Source organism: Semicossyphus pulcher, unplaced genomic scaffold (genome assembly GCF_022749685.1).
Source record: "Semicossyphus pulcher isolate SPU_LCO1_2020_fin unplaced genomic scaffold, fSemPul1.0.p SCAF_23, whole genome shotgun sequence".
Taxonomy (NCBI): domain Eukaryota; kingdom Metazoa; phylum Chordata; class Actinopteri; order Labriformes; family Labridae; genus Semicossyphus; species Semicossyphus pulcher.
In genome coordinates this window covers 12,586,298-12,604,977 of record NW_027211697.1, presented here as the reverse complement: position 1 = coordinate 12,604,977, position 18,680 = coordinate 12,586,298, and the positions used below count along the sequence as shown (strand labels likewise).

Below are 18,680 nucleotides of genomic sequence, written 5' to 3'. Positions count from 1 at the left end.
ATTTTAGAGTACTACTATGCTCAATGGGGCTGAAGTGCATGTATTTCATGTCATTGCACTAGTTGTCTAAAGCTCCATGTCAGACACACATTAGTGGACTAATCCACTAAATGGGTCGTTTGAATATTTGCTCTGGTCTAAAACTTTTTATGGGCCTCTTTAAAAACATCTGCTCCTCTCGTCCTTTATTTACATTCCCAGCCAGGACAAAGGAGGTCTGAAGCTGCGTCCCATCTTCACATGGCTACATTTAGGCTATTTTGTTTTTGTTCCTTTTTTAAGCTGGCTGCTGCAATTCTTATCTAATGTGTTAATCAAAAAGGTTTCTGCCTCTCTCTTCAACGATCCTCGAGCTCGCCTTGTTACGGTTGATTTTCCCTGAGAGGAGGAGATAGAATACAAGCACATTCAAAAAAATCTATGTGGCCATTTAATTACACTCAACTGGGTTTTTCTGAGCAGCCCTCCAGCACAGAATCAATTAGAAACCCCAGACCACATGGGTTTGGAACAGACCCAGGGGAGGGACATAAACATGCATCCACACACACCCAGAGCCTGTTTTCCCACCCTCTGACAGTGAATCTCTTAATAAAAAGGGGAAACTGGAGCGGTGGCAGAGCAAATATTCTCTGTTGTGTTATTTAAGAGTGTTTGCACAGGAAGGCTCAGTTCCCAGAGACATCATCGTTCAGCTCTGTGCAGAAATGTGGCCTTTGACCCCTGCAGCATCTGACTCACTCATCGTGTCACCTAGCACTGGAGAGTGTGTGTGCACGAGTCAGATACGTGTATGCTATTCTATTAGATTACATTTATATGATGTAATGTGAAACGCTTCTGCATGCATGCTTTTAAAAGGCATGTATGACAGCTTCTACTACGGGTGGGAACAATACAACATTACAATACTCGAGTTACGATACGATATTATTGCGATATTTTTTCATTGCAGCATCATGGGATTGTCAGACAGACTGACCAAAACATGCCTTTAATTTTGAACACACCCGACCAGCTTGTATTACAAGATTGTCTTTCTCTAAGTGAATGTAAACACGTGAACACTGCTGTCATATTACAGATTTTTTGAACGATACAACTTGTACAAAAAAGTGATGAAGCCCCTTTTTCAAGGTAAAACTGCTGAAAAAAAAAAAGCTGAAATTATATTTCCTAGGGATGCACGATATTATCGGCACGTTATCGGTATCGGCCGATATAGGCTTAAAAATGAACTATGGGATATCGGCCAACACGCCGATATCCGCCAATATAATTAACTGATAAAATAATGGGCTGTTGCATGCTTGATTAAATGCCCGGCCTCGGCGCAATGTCCCCGGCGCGGAGAAGACCTGCGCGGCGCAGCGTGATGACGTCACGTGTGTCTACCTGCAGCATGAGAGAGTTCGAAGCCAAAATGTCCGTGGTGTGGAAGTTTTTCAAAGTGTCCGAAATCGATAGCAAAACTGCTATTTGCAATGACTGCTCAGCTTCGGTGATGCGAGGAGGAGCCAAGGCAAAGTCTTTCAACACTACAAACTTGATTAACCATCTCAAGACCCGTTACCCCGACCGTTGTAACAAATGTGATAAGAGTATCACCATAATACTGTACGCTAATTCCAATACAGAAGAGAGTTGATGATCTCTGCAATTAGGTGTGCGGGAAAAAAATATCTGTATCGGTAATCGGCTAAATGAGTTGTAAAATATCAGCATATCGGATATCGGCAAAAAATCTAATATTGTGCATCCCTAATATTTGCAGTATTACAACGATATTCGGTGTCAGTGTGTCAATTAGGAGCGGGACAAAATATCGATATTGCTATATATCGTCGCCCCGACTGGTGTGATACGATTGCCGTAATGCTGGCACTAAACATCGATGTTTTAATTGAAAAAGAATTCAGTGCTCTAAACAGATCTCCCTCAATTTCTAAGATAATTCTTTATTGGTCCGCAGAGGGAAAATTCGTGAGTCACCGCATCATTGTTTATCTCAATTTGTGTCAAAATCATTCAAACTGACACCCAGGTAATAATTAAATTCTGCACTTTTAAGGGTCATTTTTTATTCTTCAGTTAATCAGATATCATGATGTATCACTTTATGATTGTCTTGCAATATATCAATTAGCGCAGAATCCCTGTATCGTGTTATTATCGTGGGCCGTGTATCGTGAGTTGCCCTGCGATTCCAACCCCTAGTTTAAAAACAAAATTGCCACGATATATCTCGATTTTATGCAGTATTCATTTTTTACCCACCTCTAACAACTACTAGGGCTGTTTATTGGCAAGGATATGGTGATATAAGAATTATGACACAGGGTTTAGATTTAATTGTGATATTATGAGCAACGCGATATATTGTGCTCACGATAATAATAATAATAATTAGGTAGATTACAACACTGCCATCCAGTGGTCGGAGGTCAAAACAAAACACAAAATAAAACACTGCCAGAAATCTTTTTTTGTTACATTATCCAGAAACATAGCATTGCAATACCCAAGTGTATTAATAACCACTTTGTTTCCTCACAAGCACCAACCAAAGCTTCTCTCCATCTCCAACATTCTCATACAATCTTGTTACTTTGAGTCTACAAGGCCGACGTTATGTCCATGTCAGTGCAAGTAGCTTCTGCATCTAGTGTTACTTTGCACACAGCTGAGAAATGTTGCTAAATTGCAGTAAATGACAGTAGAAGCCCACAGGTTTGTCTAGACTGCCAGAGGAATGTGTTCAGTCTCCACATGCGGTGGGGCACAACAGAGCTGTTGTCTTTCGAGGCTCTTCAGCAGCCTGTGACATCGAGCAGCACAAGGAAAAGGGTCCAGAAACTGCAACAAAGCAGGACTTAACCTGACCGATCCAAGGCTCGTTTATTTAGTTTATAACCTAACATTCATTCCTCGTTGCAATTGGATGAATTTTTAAGCCTTAAAACAATATTGTAGCCAAAAGCACCTAAACATTAACCTCCAGCTGTGTTTACACAAAAGGTAAGTGAATCAGGAAGTTGATTTTCTCTGCAGAGTGGCTGAATACTGAGCTACCTATCAATTATCTGCTAGCTGCTCACTGACAAGAGTTGTTGAAAGTCATTAGCCAGGCTGTGAGAGCGAGCCGGTGTGGTTGTTTATCTCATCTCATCTGCAGTTCAAAGTGTATCAGTGAAATGGTTGGATGACAGCAAGCGTGAGTCAAGAGCACCAGGGGACTCGGGAATCTGACCTGTGTCCTCACAAGTACCCCACCTCATTCGGATGAAGTCAAACTCATATAAATGAGAGCGACACACGCAGCATTACGTCGATATGCAGCAGCACATGGAAAAAACACACCAATAATATCCTTTTTTAAGCATTATATCAGTGTATTTAAACACCTCTTACTAATTAATATAGAAATGCATGTAAAATATGTCCACATCTCATACTACTCAAGTCAGGAAAACTCAGAGCAATGTAACCACCATCGACCAAACGAGAGCACGAGCCAACAAGATTATGAGGTACAATGTGCTTTTCATAACAAATAAAATTAGGCCATTTTCTCAGCTTTCTGTCGACACATTAAGACCTTATTACTGCATTCCATCAAGTATGTCAATGCCAAGTCAGGGACACAGACAGACGGATTAGGGTTAGGGTTATTTAAGGTACTTGTCTGTAATACTAATTCATTTATTTATAAGATTTGGAATTTGTTTTATAATCCAGATCTTTTCCCTTTACAAAGACAGAGACATATCCTTTTAGCCGGTAATACACCACCGCTAAAAATAATAAAAACAAGGATTTGTCTTTAATCTTGAAGATCTCAGTTTCGTTCTCTTTGGCGGCACCTATGGTGATAAACGGTAATTGCTGGAGCACACTTCCCAGATATCCAGACAGTGCTGCATGTGTGACGTCCACGGTTGGCTCCGGTTGTAACTCTTGATTTTCCTGGCTGACGGTCGCTTTCCTTTTCAGACTGTTTGCTTCATCTGAGCGTCGAGTTTGTTTCTTCTTCTTTGGATTTTCACTTCTTGTTGAAGTTGTATCTGTAGTCATCCATCTTTTCTTTGTTTGTTCAGCCATAGTAGATTACTGTTTACTCACAACACTTGTAGAGAGCGGAAAAGCAGCCGCTTAGCTCCGCCTACCCTCTCTGGCAGACCAACCACTGCCGGCTGATAGAAAACGCGTCACTAACTGGGCGCCACTTGTGATTTTTTCCATTTAAGTCGCCACAGACACCCAGTCTGTGATACTGCAAAGGCTTTCATCAGTGGGCCATAGGCTCAATCACCATTGTGTTACCTCATTCGGCGATAGAGATTTAATAGACATTTATTTACATGAAAATCTGACTTTAAGAAACACGTGAAAAAAAAGTTGCATTTACTCATTTGAGAGAGTTATGGTTCGAAGGTTTCAGGTCTCCAAGGCTACTTATAAAATGTAGCTGTTCATGTGTGAATGTGCAAAGACACCCAAACGTCCATCATTCTACCAACAACACAACCAGCAGGAGTCCTTTGGCTCTCTGGCACACAACAAAGCTTAGTGTGTGTGTGTGTGTGTGTGTGTGTGTGTGTGTGTGTGTGTGTGTGACATAAAGCCTGTCAGCCTGGTCCTCTCCAGCCCTCAGGAGCAGTATTTATGGACTGTGACTGACCCACATACAAAGCTCAGGAGTACAATACACTCAGGAGACCGAACAACTGACTGTGAACATTTGCTGGGTCTCTTTACAAACATGATTTCAAGTCTGAAAGCTGATTAATTCAGTACTTATTTTCTACAAATCAATGCATGACACCCAGGTTAACTATGAGTCAGTTATGGCGTCCTCATTAACATTTCACCTTTAAAATCGTTTCAGCATCAGAATAAAGCTCTCAGATGTCGACTGGGCTTTACAGCGATACATGAGACGGTGGCTGTACTTCTATTTCTTCATGAGATATTTCAGTCCTGGTTGTCTTTCAGATAATATGCTCACTTTTTAAATTTTAAGACGTCATTTTGGACATTGTTTACATAACCATCTCCAAGTTCAACACTTGAGAATGAACTGAACTGAGAATGCACAGCATGTCAGGCTGCAGAGACGGAACCTTATCAATATTAAATGGCACAGCTCCGGTTACATTCATGAAATATTCTGCATTTCAAAGCTATGATGCAGAATTGTACAACAGATGCATAATCTTACTGCACTGACACACACAAGAAGAAGGTAACGATGACCTTTTCAGCGCCCAGTCAGACACTGGTGAAAGGCCACTGTCTGTCCTCGCCTGGCAATGCACAGGAGCCACAACAGAGCTCCTTTCAACAGCTCTGTGTGCTTCAAATTGTGTGTGTTTGTGCAAGCTTGTGAGGCAAAGCAGAGGTGGCTGACTCTCCAAAAAGGTTGAAGGTTGGTTACAGCTTTCCATCGGTTTGGAATAGTCACAGGGCAATGCTTTGTATTCTTCAGGTCTGGACTAATAAACAAAGCCTGGATGATACAATGCTCATGTTCTCCTTTGTTCCAAATGCAATCACTTTCACAGACAAAAAAAGACTGCAAAATGCAACTTCAATGAGAACCTTAAGTATGTACGGGGGGAGTAAAGAGCTCAAACAGAACAACAAAGAAGCAAATGGTTCTCAGTAAAAATTTGATACGCAGAACCATTTTCCACAATTTTCTCTTAAGGAGTCCTTCCTGTACTTTCCAACAGAAACTAAACTCAATGATTCCCTTCAGCCTACTGACCACATGTTTGGAGCTAACCTTCCACTTTGCAGCACACACACAAACACGCTCACACACTACCGAGCGCTGGCTACAAGATCCAGTAATGCATCACTGTCAGAAAGAGCAGAACACGTCCAGTCAGGAGAGAGGAAGCATGAAGAAACAGAAAAGTTAATTTAAACAGCGAGAAAGCCAAGACATGATGAGAGTGAGACATCCTTCTGTATACACAAATAAGTGTGTGTGTTCTGCAAAGACAGATTGATTACAAAGCTTGCCACAGAGCACGCACACACATAATTTAGTGGATGAAAGGCAACGGGAATGCAAACCCTGAACAATAGCAATTACACACACTCATGCACACACACACACACACACACACACGATGGAAATGCACAAAACCTGGAGTCTAAAAATGCTTTTCCTTGCAGTCAAACATATCAACGATGCCACATAGCATATTAAGTTTGACACTGAACTGCTAAAAACAACAGTGAGATACGGACAGATATAAACAGCTGGGCTCTTGAGTCGAGTATGGAAGGCATGCAGAGATATCTATCAAGTAAAGTATGTGAAAACAACAGACGGTCAAACCTCAGAGGAGGAGAAACATGCAAAAAGAAGAAAAAGAGCACAAGAAAGGAAAACGTTTACTCCCTCTGTTTCAGACTGCTTTCTTACAAACGCACACATGACACACATACTCTCCCGGTATGTAAAACACTCACCGTGTGAAGTGTGTGTATATATGAGTGTGTCAGTCGTCCCCTCTGCCAAAGTGCAGCGCTCCAGTGAGAGGCCAATCTCTGCTGTGGCTCTGGAAGCTCCCTGCCTGCCCCTCCCACCCATCCATGTCATGTGACTCAGCACACAAGGCGACAAGGCACGCCCACTTCCTTTAAATGACCCCCCTTTCCAACAAAGCAGAGGAAAAAAAATCCCTTTTCAGCATCTAGAACTTTGGGAAAGATGGCGTAAGACTGTAAAAGAATCAGAATATGAACATGAACAGAAAAGGCTGGGTGTTTGGGTGTTTGAGAGATAAAGACAGAGACTGTGTGAGTATGCATCTACACTGAGGTCGGCTGCAGCCTTAATGCCAGCTGAATGTCCCTCTTTTTACCTCCAGGGATAATTCACAACCCTAATTACCTGGCCTGACCCTCTCATCTGCTTCTCAGCCTCCGCATTCATCACATCCTACTCATTCCTCTCCCACAGAGCTGAAACACGACTCGTCCCTCAAAACTACTTGCTTCTAGTTTTCAGCGTTCGAGTAAGAAGTAACGAGTATGACATCAACATCCTAATAAACACATATCCAATCAAAAAAAAAAAAACATTACCAGAATGATGTAAAAACAATTTGTAATATCGTTGTTGCACTTATAAATTTGTATTGTTTTCCTATTGAAGTTGCCAAAGACACTATCTATTACAACTTTGCTGTGTGGGTTTTCTCTAAGTTTCATGGGCAGGTTTCACAAAGATGTTTTAGGCTGGTCTATAGTGTTAGGCCAGTATAAATATTGCTCATATATTAGTCTAATGTAAGTTAGACTGTTTCAAAATGAGACACCTTATCCCCAGGCTAACTCAGCTCTAAGACCCATGTTACCATGGTAACAATCAGTGACACCTGCTTTTGTGATGGTCCTTACAACGGTTGATGCAATTTTTTTCCATATTATTATTATTATTATTTATTACACTCTTCTCTGAATTGTCAAAGTTAGATGTTCGATGCAGTTACTCGGTCGGCCATTTCTTTTGTTTTGAAAAAAGTCTTAATTTACCCAGAATTCAGTGCACCATAGTCCTGCTGAAGATAGACAAGAACTAAACTGCTTTGTAAAATCGGATGAATTTAGACGTCTATCTGAAGATGTGTTATATTTAAGCCATAGTCAAAGTCTATCTTTGTGAAACCGGCTGCAGGCATTTGTCTTTTATTTTGAAAGTCTAGCATTATCCAGCGATGGATCTTTTTTGTTGTCAGAAGAAGCACATTCAGAGAAATGTGTTGGATCACATATGTTACATAATTGTACATTTGGATAGCATGGCATCATTACAGATACTCTTTTAAAATGTTTGGTGAGAAAGAAAGAGCTATTTAAAACAGGTTTGGTATCAACATATATTTGTTTCATATTTTGACTCGCACTCGGTGCAAAAAACTCCACAAATTTTGTATCAAAGTAAAGATGAAGTTGTCGTCTTACTCGTCTGAGTAATCTTCTGGGGTCTAGAAGGTTAAAGGATGGTAAAATTATCCTTAAAAAAGCGCCTTAACAGTTGAAAAGGTTGTGCTGGATAGTCAGAAATGCAGCCTTCACTTATTTTTTAAAACCTGAGAGCAAACCAATTACTTTGGCTGATTACTGTTCTTATGAGGTTTGTATATTTGTGTGATTAAAGAGGAGAGGAAACAGCTGTCTCCAGCTTCACAGGAAGTGTAATTACACACCAGAGGAGTGCAACCTTACAGCCACATGAGCAGACACACAGGGCAGCACCTGCATTCCTCCAGATGAAGAGTCATGTTTCTGAAAAAAGGAGGCACAGCATGCTGGAAAGATGGATTGGCTTCATCAAACACTTTTCTCACGTCAGTGTTGGATCATCAGTGCCACACCCAGTGCTGAAAATAAACCACATCCATCTGACCAATCTGAATCATCGTTACAGGCCTTCAACATTTAGCACTATACCAACATACAGTACATACACACTAAACCCAACACATACACACGGATGACCTTGTTATCAAAACCAGGTCTGACCAAAAAAGGAGTTAAAACAAACCCATGTTACACTGACTTTTACAACGGTACATTTTCCCAAACCGAGGCCCCCCCGTCTTAAAATCGCTCGGTCTCTTTTCATCTCCCGTTCTCTGAAATTCCACTTTATCGCCCAATAAAAAACCCGGTGTTTAAAAACTGACAGGAGTTAACGGTGGGTTTAGAGGATATTGGAGTAAGATGTCTGGTCTCTTTTACAACAGGAGTTCTTAAAGCCTAGAAAGGCTGTCTGAGCTCTTTACAAACTGTACTATGGAGGATGCAGACATGACAACAGGAACATGTCTCTCCTACCAAAGAACAGTCCAACGCAGTGTGCTCAACGGAAAAGACACACAACAAAACACGTTCCACAGTGCACTGCAGGAGTATTCAAGTCCTTCAACTTGTCTATATGTTGTCACGTTTAAACATCCATTTTAAATTGTGGTTTAATGTAATAGGAGGACACAAAATAGTCCATAATTCTGAAGTCAGAAGTAGCTTTGTTACAAGGTATTCAAAATGATTTACAAATAAAAATATATCACAGGTTTGAGTGCTTTGCTGTAAACTCCAAACTAAGATCAGGAGCAGGTTAACAGATACCTGCTTTTTGGACTGGTCTTATTTGGTATTCAAACGGTAAAAAGCCAAGATAAGTTCATTTGAATTCCAGGTTGTAACACTGCAACATGTAAAAAGGTACAGTATATCACATAAACAGAGGCAAACAAATGACACCCAAATTCATTAGACACGTTACAGCAGCTTTATGTGAGATTGTGAGCTCAAATTTCAAAGAATAGTTTCTCATTTTCAAAAGGACAAAATTGAAAAACAGCTCTATGAAGTAATAGGAGAAGTTTCTCTCTCACATTTCCCAGAGTTCAGAGTGTAAAACAATGTTGTCACAGTCGCCATTGACACCCAACATACGGCAATTCAAAGCAGACTAAACTGCAGCTCTGTCTGTGTCGACCCTTAAAACCATATAAGCTGACACATAACTTTATAGATGTTATTTAGAGGTTAAAAAAGGGCATTTTGTATGAAACATTTGTCATTATCTCCATCTCAAGTTTTTTCTTACAGGGGTAGTTCGCCCCTGAAAAAAGCCACCGTCAGTCAAAGCTGGTGTTCTCTGTAATCGATAGAAGCAATCATATTTGAAATGGCCGCCATAGCACCCATCATGCCCCTCCCGTTTTCCAGTCAAGGACATGGATCGCTGCAGGCAATGGCTCAGAGAGGTACAGAATCCGAAATACGACGAGAATATACCGGTGGATCGTCTAAAAAATCTTCGTGTCTGCTGTCTACATTTCAAACCTGACTTTGATTATGAACGAGACATGACATCGGAGGCGGGCGTCCAAGATTGAGGAAGTGTAGTTAAGCGAGCTCCCTGGCCTCCGCCAGATGGCACGTTTTACGTAGTCTGGCGGAGGTTTTCCAGGGCCCATTGGAGAAGCGGATAGCGACCTCCAAAAGGCACAGAGCAAAATTGCTTTTTATTTCTACCATTTTGACATTAGCTCCCCATAATAGCATGACAGGACTGAGGTTGAAAATTGGCGAACTGGCCCTTTAAAAGGCCGTTACTCCTGAGTGAACCCTGCATACACGCAGAGTGAGCCAACCATCGTTTGTCTGAGTCGACATCAGCTGGCACGCTCCTTTTTTATGGAGTTGCTGCCCTTCTCACACAAAAGATCTTCATTTTGCAGAGACAGGGGCTGGAGTTACAGCCATCAGGGGCTGATGTTTCTGAACAACGCTGAGCCAAGATGGTGTCATGTATTGGCAGGCAGAGTCGGGGCTGCCTGGCTGACCCCCGACGGAGTTCCACGCAGCTGTCCAAGGTCTTTCATAACACAGAAACATGATGAATACAAGTAGCATGACTCACTGGGTGCATTATATTAAATGCTTCACTCGCTTGTATTTTTCCTCTGCAGAGAGAGTGCAGAGTGTTTGCTATGCGTGAACATTAGTAAGGATCAAATAATTGTATCAAAGGGACAGGGAGACATCTTGTGGCCTGTTAGGTTGGTTTCAGTTCTGCTATGCAACTACAAAGTAATTAATTTATCTTAAAAATAAAGTATTACTTTGGATTATTATTATTATTTGTACCTTTCGCTGCAATGTTGAACAATACTTGTTGAGGTTAATATAATGAGGACAAAATGAGAGAAAAAAGCGCTTGTATGATGGTCTTGTGCTGCCCATGTGAAAGACGTGGGTGGCGACCGCAGGAAAACTAAATGTTTCCTTTGTCTGTTTTTTGAGTCCCTTTCTGTCTTTGATAAATGGAATACCAAAGCCTCCATACAGGATATTAAGAGGTCATACAGTGTGCGAACCCCCATGTGCGTAGGTGAGTGTCAAATGATTCAACTGCCCTGGGAAAAGCAGAAGTATTTCCTGGTTAAGATGAGGACAAAAGAAGCCTCACAACGGCTCTTCACTCTGAGCCATGCCCTGTGCTTCATGTGCATGTATACAAACACAGAGAGATACAACTGATCTGTTTGATGCGTTACTAAATGCAAACCACAGTTGGCTTTAAAAGCAGGTGTGAGACCAACTACCTGTGTGACAGCACCTCCTGCTGGTTGCTGTAAGAGTTGCAGCAGTGCAAGCTTCTAAACAGGGCAATAAAACATCTGTTGAAATAGTTTGACTCTACCTCATTGAGCAGAAAATCAGGGGAGAGGCACAGATACACTGTGTGACGAAGGAAGAATCTTAAATATCCTGTAAAGGGCAATTAATGTTTTTTTGCACCAGAATTCAAACAAAGACTCTTCAAAAAGATTAAACTTTCACCTTTACAGTAGGAGAAACTTGAAACCACAAGTTGTAGTCTTAAACCACCACATCATTAGTAAAGTCAATGTTTCACTCTGTATTCATGCAATGACCCCGAAACTTTGGTGAAGAACAATTATTACAGATATGCACTGGGATGGGACATTTAAAAAGAAATGCAGCCAACAAAACATGTATTTACTGTGTGCTTGAAAAGTATCAGTGGTGAGGGAATACTGGCTAATAATAAGCCAGGCACTACAAACACTGCTTCTTTGTTTACCTGCAGTCCAAGGGACACATTTCCAATTCCTGAGATGACCCACATATTCATGGATTACAGAATAAATGCTAATAAAGTAACCCAGCAAACACTGAAAGAGAATTACTTCCTGACACTACAGAAGGAAGTTTTCAAACGGCTGTATTATCAAACTTCCTGTCCCCACCAGCAGTAACTGTTTCAGCAATTTCGTTTTGAAAGAAACAGTAACTGTAAAAGGAGCCAACTCCCACACAAACACACAGCAGATCAGATCACACAGATCAGATTAATGGAAGCAGCAGACTTACACAGGTGAGCTCTTTCTTCTTCTGACTGCCATGTTTTTATGTTCGCAATGCTTTTAGGTCAATAATAAGGCAGTTCACTACTGCTAGCTTCTGTGGCTAATAAGGGCATGTGGAGCATATTTATTAGATGTGTTACTCTGCATGTTGCCAATGTGACTGTTGTAGTTGGACTACATTGTTTACTGAAACATTCTTGGCTGTAGTTCTGGTTCAACAGGTAGTGAGCCCAGTCGAGGAGCACAAGACAGTCAGGATAGCTGCAAAGGAAGCTGAAATTCATCCAGCATCGTCTTATTTAGTTGCATAAAGTGTGCGCAGCATTCACAATCTATGGTTTAAAATAACACAAGTCGAGTAAAATTTGCATTCTATAGCATCAAAAATACAGAAGCTTTAAAAATCTAAAATTAGATTTTCAACCAAAAGCTTGGAAGCAAACAAGTGAGAGAGCTGTATGGGAGGAGCAACCTAGAGAGAGAGTGCAGAGAGGGAGGAGCGTGCCAGATGTTGTGTGAATACAGACAAAGTGCATCCTGTATCTTACACACTCTTTTCTTGCATTTCTGTGTTTTTGAGACACAAAATGTGGGCTCTCGGCTGGTAGGGGCTGCACACACAAAGGTCACATTTAACAACATCTAAACCAAGTAAAAAAAACAGGCAGAGGGCAGATTCTCTGAGTGCAGGTCGGTCCAAAAAAAGAGAAGTATCCTAATTTGTTTGCAGATGGTTTTTCCCCTTTTTGCTTTGTTATCAAAAAAGGTATCTTGTATCATTATTTACTACTATTATATTAAAGTTTATATTTCTGGTAAAAGCCTCCTTTAAAGATTGCATAGATTGAGAATGTAAAGTACGGATGAAAAATGGGAGTGATAACTTTTTAAATGCCTTTACAGGATGAGGATGACAGGAAGAGTCACGTGGTGCGGTGCGGCTCTGCTCCTCGCCCTGACCTCTGTGTCGGCTGTAAAAAAGCTCGATTCAATTGATGATTTGAAGGAGATAAAGTTTGGCCAGTCTGTGCCCACACACAGTCTTGTGCTGCTCTACTGGTTTGCCAACACAGTTAACATCGACCATAATGACGTCATACAGCTGACCTTTGACCCAGAGGACGGAGATTATGGCTCACATTATTACTCCAACTTTGAGGGGCTGTTGGACCAACCGCATCACGGACAACGATACTACACTGTTGGAAATCTCTACAAAGACACGTCCAGGCGGCTTCCATCTTATGTTATCAATCCCAGACGGCAGTATAGGACAGGAAACAGGGACAGGATCATCATTAGAGTCAGGGGGCAGAGGATAGACCAGGTGTACATCACACAGCACTATGACAATTCTGGCCACGAGGGGAGACCATATGATCCAGATCACACCTACCAGATCACTACTAACCTCTTAAGGCAGATCAGGGAGTTTCCTGTGGGAGGAAACGACCAAAATCTGTCGTCTTTGAGGAACCGCTTTAGAAGTGACGCTGATGTTTCCCACATCAGAAACACGTGGGGAGACCTGGCCTGCCTCGGACTCTTCTTGTTTATCGTGATGCAGGATAAGCACATCTCTAACCGACACAACAGACACAATGATCCAGATGATGACGCTTTCCGGCGCACAGTTATTATATTATTAATTTTATTTATCTGTGTTTGGCATTTTTTAACACACAGAGAAAGTAGATAAAAGGAGATAAGGGGCATCAATGTTCCTAGATATTGTTTGAACCAAAACTGTGAGTCCTTCTCAAAGACTAATGACCATGAAGTCAGCAGGTCTAACAAGGATCAGGACGTTCCTACCGCCCAACACTCTCATGACGTCCAGGGGATGTTCTCCAGCTGGTGTTTGCTTTGTTTCGCCTTTATAAGTTTCATTTCGTCGTGTACTATATTTGCTTTCTTGTAAATGTTCAATTATGATTAAGATTTCTGTAAAAATCATGTTCTACTGAGGTCAGAGAGTCCTCAGAGTTTTCGTCCTATCGAGTCTGACATTTTCCTTTATTTAAACAAGCCTGAGCACGAGAGGACGCAGTGATCAGTGAATTAATGTCTTAATGTCTTTTACCTCCGTGAAACCGTTTCAGACATCTGCTGTTAATTAACGTATAACATTTTGATGGACTTAACCTGCCTGGAAAAAACACAAAAACATTACAAAAGATCAGAAAATCTGTTTTATGTTTGATTAACACAAAAGCAATCTGGTTCTGGTCTTTACAGCTCCATTCATAAAACCACAGTTTGTAAATAACAGCATGTATTCTTCCTATTACAGATCAATCTAACTGGAAAAAGTCTTAATGCTTTGCTTTTGCGTTATCATGTTCTGATGGATAAATAAAATGGATAAGTGAGAAGATTTATGGTCCAATAAGGACAGCCTTCACGGTCGTGATATGGCGTAGAATTTACTTAGTTGTTTGTTTTTTTCTGTAGACTTGAAAATTGTGTGTTTGTTAAACTATGTGCATTTATTTAATAATGAATAATCAGTCAAACATGTCAACGTTGATTATTTTCTTTTAAGTACATCAGAAACGTTTGCGTTGGTCTGTTTTGAGATCCAGAGTCTTATGGTACATATTCTACTGTTAATAATTTTGTTCAAACTTTTGTCAGTAGATGAAAAGAAATGAAGATTTTTGTCTCAACCAAACTGTGATTGTGATGTTTTTAAGGACGCAGAGGACCACAACAGGTAACACTACATCGTTTCCTATTGAGCCAGAGCTGTCACTATAATCTGTTTTTCAAAGCCAATAAGATTCTGCATTGAAAACTAAATCTAGTCTTGGCCCAACATCATTGTTTATGTCTTATATTTTTTTAAACTATTTGTCACTAACATTGGTATTAAAACTATTTCAAAACAGGACAAAATATCTTTTAATTCTTGGAAAATGTTGGACAAATCAGAAAAAAACAGAAAAGACAATTGGGCATTAAATCAAGCTATAACCTTGGTTCCTGAATATCATGACTTCAAATATTTCAATCCAGTTTCAGGGCGATTTAGATATGAAATATTCTTTAAGAATGTCCTGTCCGTGTACAGGACAGGACAAGAGATTTGGGCTGCATCTGCAGTGGGCCAGCAACCATCTCTGGGCCTGGGTGCGGCTCCAAGTAAGACTGCCCCAAAAAATTAGAACGTAAACTAAAGTTAAAGGGGGTTTTATTAAAGGGGGGAAAAAGGGGGGCTGATCTTTGCTGACCTGTCCTGGCTGTCTCCTGTTAGGGCTTCGGGTTATGCCACTAGGGGCTGGGGGCGGGGGGGTGGGGGTCTCCTGCTCCCCTCTCTATAGCCCCGGTCCGACCTCACCCCTCACTGCTGCATAAAGATATTATTAATTATGCTCATTATCATATTTTTTGAAATTTCAGTGTTTTACATTATATTGTATTCCATACATTATATCATAATATTATCTTATATATCAAGTTTCATTATATTAATATTTTATTGCTTATATGTTAATGCCATGTAGTATATAATGTTGATGAGAATTATTATACTATTCTATTTATTTATTTATTTTTCTGCCACACATGCCCCCATCTGTCCAGGATGCTCAACGCGGACCCAACCATTCACACGCACGCACGCACGCACTCTATCCAGAATCATTCCTCTCTAATAACTGCAAATAAAATTAATCAGCGTTTGCAGTTCAACAAGCACATAACTGGTAAAACAGAAACTTAAAGTGAGTTTTATTTTGGAATAAAGAAGTCCAAACTGTTGTATTACGAAACTTCCTGTTATCGCTAACAAGCTTCGGTTTCATTTACGGAGAAACGGAAACTAAACGAGTTTTTCCTGCTCTCACACAAACACAGAGATCAGACTTCTCCCGCTGCAGACTGACGCAGGTGAGCTCTCTTATTTTCTGACTGCTAGCTTTTGATTCACTGTGAAATTATTTCACAGGTTTGTTGAAACACTCAGGTTTTCTTTTTGTGTGTTCTGATATTTTGGTTACTACCTCTGCGGCCGTCCGTGGAAACACAAAGAGCTAATTTTGTAATAAAAAGACGAACTTTGGAAGATAATCATTAGTTGAACTCAGACTGCGAAAGCTGTTAACTTCAGATTAACAGAAAGAGGACTGTGGATATTGTCTTCCACAGGAATCCTTTCAAAATAATGGCTCAACTCTTACTAGCCTCTGTGATGATTTTTAGAATAGTTTGTACCTGGAACCTAAATCAAGGAGAAACTTTATTTTTTTAAGAAAGTGCACCAAATTCTAATTTTCAATATGTGAAGTGAAGAGGGAAGGTTGTGATCACTGATTTGTTTCGTTGCTATTGACACTGGGTAAGGTGAGAAGTCAATAAGGTGTAAAAAGTGTATCCTTTATCCTGCTCCTTTTTGAACATGTAGTTTGCTTTGTGTTGAATTCTGCAGTTGAAATTGTTTTATAGCTTTACTTTCATATTTCTAGTGAATAATGTACTTTAATTTTATTCACATGATCGAAATAAAAATACCAATCAATCAATCAATCAATCAATCAATCAATCAATCGATCAATCAATGAGCAGTATGTTTGATGATGTTGTTGAACAAGCATAACATTAACGTTCATATGGCCGCCTGACTTTGACATGTTTGAAGGCAGACATGAAAAAACTGTAAAAGTGGATGTTTGAATTAATTTGATTAATTAATTAGAAGCCTTAAGATATCAGCACTCACAATAAAGTATAAAACTTTTAAAGTACAGAAAAGTTAACAGCAGCTGAATGGAAGGAACGTGTTAGCACAAGGCGTCTGCCAGCGTTTTGCAGGTAAATGTGGGTGTGACACCTTTTCAAGCTATGAACACCAGGTGATTTGCCAACAAATAAGACAGAAATGGCACAGAAATACAAGAGATATAAAATACAGCTGATCATTGAACAATGTATTATTTTTTTCATTAAAAGTTATATATTGTATTGCGAGTGCAGACGTCTTCATGCTTACATCTTATCATCGAGTCGGCACCGATTGCCTTGGTAGAGTTTTCGAGTTAAACACGGCAGCTCTTTGTTTGTGCTGTTTGAATTAACTACTAACTCTTTGAATGTCTCCACAGGATGATGAAGATGACAGGAAGATTCACGTGGTGCTGTGCAGCTCTGCTCCTCACCCTGACCTCTGTGTCGGCTGTACAACGGCTCAATTCAATTGATGATTTGAAGAAAATCACCTTTGGCCAGTCTGTGCCCACACACAGTCTTGTGCTGCTCTACTGGTTCGCAAACACAGTCAACATCGGTTATAACGGTGTCATAGAGCTGACCTTTGACCCAAACAATGGAGATTATGGTTCACATTATTATAGCAACTATGAGCGGCTGTTGGACCAACTGCCTCAAGGACGACGATACTACACTGTTGGAAATCTCAAACAAGAAACGTCCAGGCGGCTTCCATCTTATGTTAACGATCCCCCATATCTGACTGAGGCAAGAAACAGGGACAGGATCATAATTAGAGTCAATGGGCAGAGGATAGACCAGGTGTACATCACACAACACAATGACTTCCTAGGGACAAATTATGATCCAGATCATACCTACCACATCACGACTAACCTCTTAAATCAGATCAGACAGTTTTCTTTAGGAGGAAACAACCAGACAATGTCGGTTCTCAGGAACCGCTTTGGAAGTAACGCTAATGTTTCTCACTTCAGAAACACGTGGGGAGACCTCGCCTGCCTTGTGCTCTTCTTGTCCATTGTGACGACAACAACAACAACGTATTACTTTAACGAACAAAGCAGCAGACTACAAAACAGGCAAAGCTATGAGTCGACTTGGAACAGAGGAGCAGGCAGTTACAACAACTCAGCACCTCAGGACGACGACCTGTGGACGATCTGTCGTAACCTGTGCCGTTGGTTAGGATATTTTGTTGTCTTCGTCTTCTTCATCATCATTTTATTGATGGCATTTTCTGGTAAATTAGCTCATGTCTAAATGTTTTTCAGTGAAGATTGACAAACAGGCTTCTTCTATCCTGGGCTGAGAGTGTTCAGGGTTGAAGTCCTATTTTGCCATTCAGAGACTAGACTCTCTCTTATCCAACAGAGGAGGTGATCGGTGAATTAATGTAGTTTAATGTTTGCCAGGTATGTAAACCTGCAGACTTTGACCTCCATGGCACTGTTCCAGACTTCTGTTGAAGACTTTTTCTTTGATTTTTACTGCCTTAAAAAAAAAGACCAAAAACATAATAAAAGTTTTGCATTTTATTACACAGGGGGGGAGGGGAGGTCTAAGGGTTTGAGTTTCTCCAAATGCAATTATAGCCCGTTTTTACCCAAAGTGCTTTATGTGCCGTTTACACATCAGGGTGCAAACTGGAGAAGCTGGGGAGTGAAACACCGATCTTTTGACAGCTCGCTCTACCTCTTCAGACACAGGCATTACAGCACTATTCACAAAATTGCTTGTTTGTTAAAAACTGCTGATTATTTTTTTCTTTATTGCAAAATGATTTGATGTAAGAAATTTATTTTTGATTGTTTCAATGCACTGCTCTTTGATCTTCATAGCTCCGGCTTTTCTATTCTAACAGCAATGATAAGCTGCCGATTCCTCCGGCGTCTGATAGAGATGAACAAAGTCTACTTTGTTCTGACGACAAGTTCAGGCTTTATGGTTGTATTAAAACAGCCTGCACTGATAATTATTTAGCTTTGAAAAATCTGATATTTTGTAATGGTTTTACATTTC

At 40.5% G+C, this 18,680-nt stretch overlaps 2 protein-coding genes across 6 annotated transcripts in view; one reads left to right on the top strand and one right to left on the bottom strand.

Annotated features, from left to right (window-relative positions):
• Nucleotides 1-18,680, bottom strand: part of septin9a (septin 9a) — a 102,750-nt gene that overhangs the window by 18,143 nt on the left and 65,927 nt on the right. Inside the window, exon 1 of one of the 5 annotated variants that reach the window (XM_069674864.1) lies at nt 11,935-12,007. The exons of 3 other annotated variants lie outside the window; for them this stretch is intronic. The gene's annotated coding sequence lies outside the window, so the exon portion shown is untranslated. Of the gene's footprint in view, nt 1-6,486; nt 6,579-11,934; nt 12,008-18,680 lie in introns of those variants that run through there. One more of the 5 variants, XM_069674862.1, reaches the window with a different exon arrangement.
• Nucleotides 11,866-14,573, top strand: LOC138603168 (uncharacterized). Its single transcript, XM_069674865.1, has 2 exons — nt 11,866-11,938; nt 12,834-14,573. Exons 1-2 carry the CDS (start codon nt 11,916-11,918, stop codon nt 13,627-13,629), a joined length of 819 nt encoding a protein of 272 aa, XP_069530966.1. The 5' UTR covers nt 11,866-11,915; the 3' UTR covers nt 13,630-14,573.

Coding starts and splice junctions, on each gene's coding strand:
- LOC138603168 (XM_069674865.1), top strand. CDS start 11,916: ATGGAAGCAGCAGACTTACACAG. Junction 11,939..12,833: donor GAAGCAGCAGACTTACACAG/GTGAGCTCTTTC, acceptor ATGCCTTTACAG/GATGAGGATGACAGGAAGAG.